This window comes from Callospermophilus lateralis, chromosome 18, assembly GCF_048772815.1.
Source record: "Callospermophilus lateralis isolate mCalLat2 chromosome 18, mCalLat2.hap1, whole genome shotgun sequence".
Classification (NCBI taxonomy): Eukaryota; Metazoa; Chordata; class Mammalia; order Rodentia; family Sciuridae; genus Callospermophilus; species Callospermophilus lateralis.
In genome coordinates this window covers 13,630,226-13,640,027 of record NC_135322.1, presented here as the reverse complement: position 1 = coordinate 13,640,027, position 9,802 = coordinate 13,630,226, and the positions used below count along the sequence as shown (strand labels likewise).

Below are 9,802 nucleotides of genomic sequence, written 5' to 3'. Positions count from 1 at the left end.
TAGCAAAGATATGTTGACTAATACCCTTTTAATTGACTTACTTTTCTTACTATTTGAAATTTTCATCTTTATTTATTAAAAAACATTTAGCTTTACTCCTAACTAAAGGATGAACACAGGAGTCAGTCCTGTTGTTGATCAAGACTTTCTGAATCAGCTTGAGAGATAGGGAAACTGAGGCCCAGGGTTGGATGGCTCACCCAGTGAAGAAACGATGGAGTTTGAACTTGAACACAAACTCTCTGAACCCTAAACTCTGTAACCTAAGCAGATACCCAGCAGCCTTCAACAACCCACAGGAAATGCTACCAGGGGTTGAGTTGAGGGAAAAACGGAGGGACTGGAAATATGAAGAAAGGGGAATGGCCCCTGTAGATCTCCTTGGGTGAATTTGATTCACTTTTATCCAGGTGGGAGATTATAGGTTATGTAACCCCTCCCCTCAATAATGCAGTCTCTTTCCTGATGGTATCCATTCCCAGAAAACTTGAATCTCAGGGTGATCAGATTTCAGAACAAGCTGATCTCTCAGAACCTATTTATGCAGGACCTGGCGCCCAGGACACTATCTAACCTGGTGCCATGGATCTGGGAGGGGCCTTCACCATTTTTCTGGCACTCTGCTTGTCTTGCCTGCTCATCCTCATTGCTTGGAAACGAATCAACAAGAGGGGAAAGCTCCCCCCAGGTCCCACACCGATTCCTTTCCTGGGGAACCTGCTCCAAATCAGCCCTAATGCCCCTTTTCAGTGTCTCATGAAGGTAAGTTTGTTCATTTCCTCTCTTGGGGCTAGAAGCAATGACTCATATAGCCAGATACTTGTAGACCTTATGACTTCTGAAACAGACTCTGAGAGACTGAGAACGTGAGAATTCTGAAATTCCAGGTGCATTGGAATAAAAGTCTCATGATTTCAGGACTTTGGAATCACAGGCTCAGGACTTTGGGATCTTATATCCTTGAACATAAGGACTCTCGTACTTAGATTTTTACTAGTACTTTGAGACTCTGTGCCATGAAATCTCAGGATTCTAGGAATTCAGCATTTCAGAGAGAGAGAAGTATAGATCTCAGAGTTCATGTAATCCAGGTCCATCATTTTACGGATGAGGAAACTGGCATATAAGAGTTGAGGATGGTTTGTGCTCAGGATCCCAGGAGTGAAGATTTCCATGCCTTTCCCCCAATAGTTTTTCCAAGATTACCTTGATCTGTTGTACCCATATTAATATCCTCTGAATTCTCCCTCCCCTAAAATCCTTGACTGGTTTCTATGTGTGCTCTAATTGACCCCTCCTCTGGTGTCTTGCTTCACTCCCAGCTCCGGAAGAAGTATGGCCCCATGTTCACTGTGTACCTGGGCCCGCGGCCAGTAGTTATTTTGTGTGGACATGAACTGGTGAAGGAGGCTCTGGTAGACCGAGCAGATGAGTTCAGTGGCCGTGGAGAAATGGCTACATTAGACCTAAACTTCCAAGGTCATGGTAGGTAACTACAATCACCAGAAATTATTACAATGTACTAAGTGTGTTCAGGTTTTTTGATAAGTGCTTTACAGGAAATATTGCATTAACTCCTTTGAGAAAACCATTAATATTGAACTAATTTTACAAGAGAAAAAGCACTGGTGAGGAAGATGAGGTAATATCCCACAGAAGTGGTGGAATCGCTTTGCTTTGAAGACATCTGATTCTAAAGTGATCACTTACTATGTTATTTCGGTTCTTACATTCAATGAATTAGTGTGTGACAATCTTTGTGCAGCAGTTGAAGCCTTCATAGCGAACCCTATTTCTTATCTTCATACACATACCTAGCACATAGGTCTCTGAATCTTCCACTCAGGAGGATTATTTTCTAGTGTTACCCACATACCTATTGTTAATTCCCTATATACTTTAATCCAAAGCAGGTTCATTCATTCCATCTTTTCATCTCTCTCTCTCTCTCCCTCTGCTTTTTTCCTTCTATCCATTACTCAAATCCATCAAAGCATATTCATTATTCTTTATATGCAAACATCTTTCCATTATATTATGTATATATCAATTAATCACCTATCCATCCATTTCTTAATCCTTCCATCATTTGTTTATCTCTTAATCTTTCCATCTACCTTCAAACCATTATCCATTCATCTCAAACCATCCACACATTAACATTTCACTTAGCTACTCAATCTTTCAGTTTTCTACCCATTGGTCATCTAGTCATAAATTCTTCCTTTCATTGATAAATCTACCCAGAAATGTTATTAAACAATTTACCAATCCACACAGCTGGTGATTTCTAAATAAATCTTACTACATGCTAACTCCTTCAGTGTAGGTGTATTGATGTACAAGTACAAGCTTCTGTGTATACATATGTGTTGATCTAGAGAATCCATGTGGTGCACAGAAATAGAACTGTGTTCTAATTCCAGGGTGCTGTATGTGGATTAAAACCTACCTCCTCCACCTTCCCCTGCACTCACTAAGTAATTTACCCAGTTCTAGCTCTTTCCTATAGGAAACTCTCTCTAATCTCCTCCCATTATTCCTAGCCTGACTCCCTTTTCCTGTGCCTCAGTCTGGACTGCTTTTGAGTGTACTGAAGGAAGGAAATCTTAGTCTCCCCATTGAGCCTGCAAGGTCAGGAGGAACTTCTTCAAGAATAAAAAACTTTTATAGTCCACCCATCCTTGCCTAGCACACAGCTGAGCACAGAGAGGGGAAGGGAGGCAGGAGCCTGACACTCAGATCTTGGCAGGTGTTGCTATGGCCAATGGAGAACGATGGAAGATTCTCCGACGTTTTTCTCTGACCATCCTGCGGGACTTTGGGATGGGAAAGCGGAGCATTGAGGAGCGGATCCAGGAGGAGGCTGGCTACCTGCTGGAGGAATTCCGGAAGACCAAGGGTATGGGGGTCACAGGGAGGGCTACTAGGTGGCTGGGTCCTTATGGAGAGTATAGTCATAGAATATGGACCTTGGTGGAAAAAAAACACTCAAATGAAGAGGATGAGGAATATTATAGATTTGCCAAGCTATCAGCCATGTTCCATGGTAAAAATGAACATGGATGGCCCCCAGAGACCATTTGTCTGGAACCTTTTACCTCTGGGTCTCACTGTGACTGTGTGCCCATGATATAATAATATGTAGATTAGGATGATATATGAGTTTGTGTATTTTTTTGGAGGTAGGATCAAATTTCATTATGTATATAGATTTTTATTTTGGTGAATAACATCAAACTTATCATCTTCACCATTTTTAGTTGTACAATTCAGTAGGGTTAGGTATATTCATATTGTTGGAAAACAAATCTTCAAAAATTTTTTTTCATCTTGCAAATCAGAAACTCTTTACCTATTTCATTATTCTTTTAAAAGAATTCCAGTTCCCAACCAAAAATAGGGTCTGTAACCAATGAAGTCTAGAGAGAAAAGACCCAGGGGCTGAGAAATATGTAAAGAAAAATAGATAAGAGCTAGAAACAGAGATATCTTTCTTTAAATCAGAGATTTTCCATCTGAATTCCATGGATGATTTATAGGATCTTTACAAAGGCTTTGAAAGGCCATGTACCCTCACAAGTTATCTGTCAAAATGTGCACTTGTAAATATGTACATTTTTCTGAAGCAACTGTTCCCAAATCTACTTCCTTGACCTGCATTCCATTTTACAGATGGTGCAGCTGAGGTCTTGAGAAGAATTTCCTCCATAGCCTAAGTGGAATCCATGGTAGAGCTAGACAGAGTCCAGACATTCTTCTTCTTGTTTTCTTTTGTTCTTTTCAATGCTGGGAATCGAACCCAGGGACTCATGCCTGCTAGGGAAGCACTCTACTACTAAGCTGCACCGCCAGTCCTTCTTTTTAAAATATGGCCCTTACCATTGCTTTCCTCTCAAATCAGTGACTCATTTTTTCTTTTTTTAGTCATAGATGCACACAGTACCCTTTTCTTAATTTTTTTTAGTTGTCAATGAACTTTATTTTATTTATTTATATGTGGTGCTGAGAATCAAACCCAGGGCCTTGCACTGCTAGGCAAGCACTCTACCTCTGAGGTATGACCTCAGCCCCAGATACAATGCGTTTTTTAAAATTTATTTTTATATGGTTCTAAGGATCAAACCCAGTGCCTCACATATGCTAGGCAAGCATTCTACCATTAAATACAACCTCAGCCCCAAATTTATGACTCTTATCCACAATTGCATGTAAGCAATAATGTAACAAAGAAATAATTAAGCCTCACAAACATTTATTGAATGTTAAATCCATGTCGGGCACTGTGCTAAGCATTTTGCATGGATCATAACATGGAATCTGCACGAACAAATGAGGTGGTCTTTAAGCCAGTTTGCAGATTGAGAAATCTAGACTCAAACCCCCAAATGAACTAATTCACATATACAATTAAGCAGTAGATACAGGACCCAAATCTACCAATGAATGATTCCACATCCCTGATTACTAATTTTCACCTCCAACATATACAATTTCCATCACCAGGTGCCCCCATTGATCCCACCTTCTTCCTAAGCCGTACTGTTTCCAATGTCATCAGTTCGGTTGTCTTTGGAAGCCGCTTTGACTATGAGGACAAGGAATTCCTAAACCTGCTGCGGATGATCAATGAGAGCTTCATAGAGATGAGCACCCCCTGGGCACAGGTACCACTGGTCACTTCTCTGCCCACCTCTAGTCTGAGTTCAATAGGTACTTGCCTGTACCTCACTTAATCTTCTCCACAGCCCTGGAAGACAACTATCAATATGCCCAAATCTCTAGGAAGCCAAAAGCCACACCTGGTTCTCAGACCCAGCACTGCATTTTGAGCCCAGCTCCCTGATTCTAGACACAACCCGCCTGGTGACCAGTACCCACTCCTAAATAATCCTCTTTGCCTGTTCCCTGCAGCTCTATGAGATGTACTCAGGAATCATGCAATATTTGCCAGGAAGACATAAACACCTCTACTATATGATAGAGGACCTTAAGGACTTTGTTGCATCCAGAGTCAAGATCAATGAGGCATCCCTTGACCCCCACCATCCCCGAGACTTCATCGACTGCTTCCTCATCAAGATGCACCAGGTGCTTGCTTCCCTTCCCCAATACCCTTCTCTCATTTCCTCTGGGTATCTGCACCTTTAAGCCCCTCTGTAGAGGTTGGGGCAAAAAGAGCAAGTACTCCCATGCTTCATTCTATCTATAGATGGGATACAGAAACTATGAAAGTAGAAACTCTCACAACCTTTAAACATTTTTTAAGTTGATGAAATAAAATTTATTTTTATTGACATGCATTAAATGCATATATTAGTGGGTGATCACTGGTGTGATATTTCCATACATCATAAGGCAGGCACTGATCAAATTCAACCTTCCTTTTCCACCCACTTCTTTCCAATCATTAGTAATGACAATTCTTCTTTCTGGTTGATTTTTTAGCTTCTACATGTGAGAGAATATGTGGTATTTGTCTTTCTGTGTCTGGCTAATTTCATTTAGCATAATGACCTCTGGTTTTATCCATTTTGCTGCAGATGGAAGGATTTCCTTCTTCCTTGTGGATGACTAGCTCCCCATTGTATATGGATATGGCACCTTTTTTTCTATCAAAAATAAGATTCAAATCCAGAAATTTTAGTAACAAGGAAACTGAAAATCTTAAATTTTTCCAATCATATATGCCAGAGACTTAATGGTTGTAGAAAAGCAGAGTGAATCTTTAGCGTTTTGGAATTTGGGAAATTTAGAAGTTTAATTATTTTTAAAAATACATTTTTAGTTGTAGACACAATGTTTTTCTTTTATTTGTTTATTTTTATGTGGTGCCAGGGATCAAACCCAGTGCCTCACACATGCTAGGCAAGTGCTCTACCACTGAACTACAACCCTGGCTCCTAGAAGCTTAGTTTTTTTAAAAAAATTGGAGCTCAATCTTTAAAAATTTTAATGTCTTAGAGATGTAAAAATTTAGAGGCTTAATATGTTGTATCATTGATTCTTAGAATTTTAGACATCTGGAAATTTCTATTTTTATCTTATAGAACCTTAGCCCTTGGATATGTAGATGCTAACACACAACAAGGGGGGAGGGAAGAATACAAATTCATTGGATTAGACAAAGGGGAATAAAGGTAAGTAGGGGTGGATAGGAAAAGAAAAGGCAGTGGAATGAATGGGACATAACTTTTCTATGTTCATATATGAATACATCACCATGAAACTCCACATCATGTACAACCACAAGAATGGGATCCTAATTAGAATACGTTATACTCCATGTATGTATAATGTGTCAAAATATACTCTACTGTCATGCATATCTACAAAGGACAAACAAAAAAGTAAATAGGAAAAAAAGAAACTTAGTAGTTTAAAATTATAAACTCTAATATTTATAATTATAACCTTCAAATCTTACAAGGCACTGCTCCCTTCTCCTGCTCTCCTTCTCTGTCCACTCCAGCCGCAGTGCCCTCTGCCCTGTTCTTCCTCTAACACACCAGGATCAGGACCTCAGCTCCTGCCTCAGGACCTTTGCTCTGGTTGTTTCTTCTCCCAACTTGGCTTACCCATCTATTGCCTTTTCAAAAATGCCTACACTATTCACAGGGAGAAAATAAGAAAATAAAGACTTAAGATGGTAGCTATTTATTATCTCCTCCCTTTCAGGAAAAAAATGATCCCCACACAGAATTCAACCTCAAGAATTTGGTTCTTACCACACTCAACCTCTTCTTTGCGGGCACAGAAACAGTGAGCTCCACCCTACGCTATGGATTTTTGCTGCTAATGAAGCATCCTGAAGTGGAAGGTGAGTGTCCCCCCGAAATGGCCCATCCTGTCTGGCACCTCCTGGTCCTACCAGGACATAATCTTGAAAATTTAGGGTCCCACAACCTTAGAAAACTCTTCACCCTTCAGAACGCCAGGACATGGGATCTTGAAATCTCAGGTTGGGGGGCCACTAACCCAACCTTCAACTTGGTGTCTGTTGTAAGAGGCAGCTTCAAACCACACACATGTGTTACCTTAAAGTCCTGGAGTCAGAAGTTCAGAGAGGTTTGACGAGGCTGAAACCAAGGGGGAGCCTTTTCCAGCATTAACAGCTTCCTCTTTTGTATTCTGGGTTCGTGGCTCTTTCTTGCTACTTCAAGGCCAGCAGTGAAGATCTCTGCTTGCCTCCTCAGCTGCCACGTCCCCTTTTCCTACTCTGGTCCTCCAGCCTCTCTTATAACAGACACACGTGATTGATTATACTAGGGCCCTTCTGGATGATCCAGGCTAATCTCTCCCTCTCGAGATCCTTTATTTAATGGTATCTGTGATACCTCTTTTGTCCTTTTGTTGTCCTTTATTACATAACTTTCACAGGCTTCAGGGATTAGGAGGTATAGATGTCTTTGATGACCACAGTGGAGCTGAAGGCATTGCCAAAATCAAATAGAATCCATCTTCATTCGGCTACAGTCTGGTCTGGTTGGTAACTCTAGTCATGAGAAATTTGTTTCTCACTTACAAAAAAATCTCCAATTTGGACACTCTTTCTAGTGAAGCAGTTTGAACCAAGCCAAAGCCTTTTTTTTTTTTGGCTAAAAGGCTGTGTGTGGAAGCCCAGCCGGAAGCAGGATATTGGCCTGCTCATTTGTCTTCCTTGGCTCATTGGTGTTTCCAAGTCCAGGTCAAATGCTCCAGCTAGCATCCAGGCTGGAGGCCTGTGCCTCCCAGGGTCTGATGGACATTTCTTGAGTACCACTGATGTGTCAGTTGTCAAGTGTGGATGATGGCCTTCACCTCAGAGCTCATTTGCTGGAGATTCTTAACTTCGTGGCATTCGCAAACAGAAGCTCCTCCTGCCCTCCCTGTCTTGTTTTCTGCCTTCTTCCAGACAAGATCCATAAAGAGATTAACCAGGTGATTGGCCCACACCGGACGCCACGTGTGGAAGACAGGGTCAAGATGCCTTACACAGATGCCGTCATCCACGAGATCCAAAGACTGACAGACATTGTGCCCATGGGTGTCCCCCACAATGTCATCCAGGACACTCATTTCCGAGGCTACTTTCTGCCCAAGGTTTGGTCACACTCTCACTGTTTCATTCTCCATGGCACCCTTCTCTCTCCACGTGGTCCTCCCTTCCATGGATTAACCAGGCCTGACCCTGCTTAGCTTCCAAAATCAGATGAGGTCTGGTGGGTCCAGGCTAGTATGACTGCAGACTCTTGGTTCACCACCCCCTTTCCAATACTGATTTCTTCTAATTGCTCCCGTCTTCACCCCAGGGCACAGATGTCTTTCCTGTGATTGGCTCAGTCCTCAAAGACCCCAAATACTTCCGCTACCCAGATGCCTTCTATCCTGAACACTTCCTGGATGAACAGGGACGCTTCAAGAAGAACGAGGCCTTCGTGCCTTTCTCCTCTGGTAGGTTTCAATGTATGGGTTTCCCCAGGGACATTTTAGAACCTTTTCTTGAAGCCCAAGTCAGAGTGGAAGCTGAGGACTATGTCCTGAAACTCTCAAATCCTAAAATCCCTGAATCAGGGAATATTAAAACCACTGGCTCTCATGTTTAGAAAATGTTACAGTAGAGCAGCAAAATTTTCCTATTAAGGACCAAATACAAAATATTTTAGTTTTTCCCAGCCTTGTGATCCTGTCTGAACTACTCACCCCTGCTATTGTACTATGGAAGTGACCATCCACAACACTGAAACGAATGAGCATATGTGTGAGCCTATGGAATTTTATTTATGGACACTGAAGTTTAAATTTCATACTTTTGAAAAATCTTTGAGGAACTGAAATGAAGAGAAGTTCGAAATTCTTGGGTCCTTTAGAGACTTTCCATTGGAATTAATGGAATCTGAGGCAGAGAGAAGTAGCTGCCAGTGTTGAGCCCTGCTAAGAAGCAGGTCCTAGCTGAGCATGGACAGGAGGAGCCCACTGAGTCTTGCTAATGACCCTATAAAGTGGATACAGTCATGACTCTTAAGATGCTGATGAGGCAGCTGAGGCCCACTGGGGTGATCAGGCCAGATGCCTCCCAGGCCCTCAGTACCTAGCAGATCTGACCTGACCTCCCACCCTGTTCTGTGCCTGCAGGAAAACGCATCTGCCTGGGGGAGGCCCTGGCCCGCATGGAACTCTTCCTCTACTTCACCTCCATCCTTCAGAACTTCTCTTTACGTTCACTGGTCCCCGTGGCAGACATTGACATCACTCCCAGGATGTCAGGCTTTGGCAACATCCCCCCAACTTACAAGCTCTGCCTTGTGGCCCACTGAGCGCCCCCTACTGGCCTGGCAAGACCAGTCTGAGAGCTGAGCTGTTCCTCTTGTTCCCTGACACACCCACCCTCCTCATCTCTCCAAATTCTCCCCATAACCCTAAGAGAAAGCACTCTCACTACTGTGATGGAACCACAGGTCAGAGGATGACATCCAAAAACACACCGCTGTATGTCTTTGTTTTAGAAAAGCAACAAACTGCCCAACATCTGGCACAAGCCTGTAGGTATAAGTTCACAGTTTCCTCTGCCTTGTTTCTGGCTGCAACAAACTTCTGTAGATTCTGTCTTTATGTTGTTCCCTTCCTGAGCCCTGATAGTGATCATAATATAATTCACAATCTTTTCTGGTTTATTTTGATCTGCATTCCCCCCAATAAAATCAACACAGTGTTCAAGACTGTTACATATAGGAAATTTATTGTGCATTGTGTGAAACAGTATATAAAGTACAGAAGACCACCTGAAGTGAGCTTTTGGACTTCCTCATCACTGGTCATCTTC

The 9,802-nt window shown here is 42.1% G+C and overlaps 1 protein-coding gene across 1 annotated transcript; it reads left to right on the top strand.

Annotated features, from left to right (window-relative positions):
* Positions 1–582: 582 nt before the first annotated feature.
* On the top strand, positions 583–9,296 carry LOC143383169 (cytochrome P450 2G1). The gene is made up of 9 exons (XM_076837519.1): positions 583–762; positions 1,323–1,485; positions 2,753–2,902; positions 4,507–4,667; positions 4,915–5,091; positions 6,679–6,820; positions 7,895–8,082; positions 8,292–8,433; positions 9,115–9,296. The coding sequence occupies exons 1-9, from the start codon at positions 583–585 to the stop codon at positions 9,294–9,296; spliced, it is 1,485 nt and encodes a 494-aa protein (XP_076693634.1).
* Positions 9,297–9,802: the final 506 nt, after the last annotated feature.

Bases quoted from the DNA above. Each gene is read 5' to 3' on its own strand.
- LOC143383169 (XM_076837519.1), top strand. From the start codon at position 583: ATGGATCTGGGAGGGGCCTTCACCATTTTTCTGGCACTCTGCTTGTCT. The intron at 2,903-4,506 runs GTATGGGGGTCA...TTCCATCACCAG, and splicing joins GGAATTCCGGAAGACCAAGG to GTGCCCCCATTGATCCCACC. The intron at 4,668-4,914 runs GTACCACTGGTC...TGTTCCCTGCAG, and splicing joins TGAGCACCCCCTGGGCACAG to CTCTATGAGATGTACTCAGG.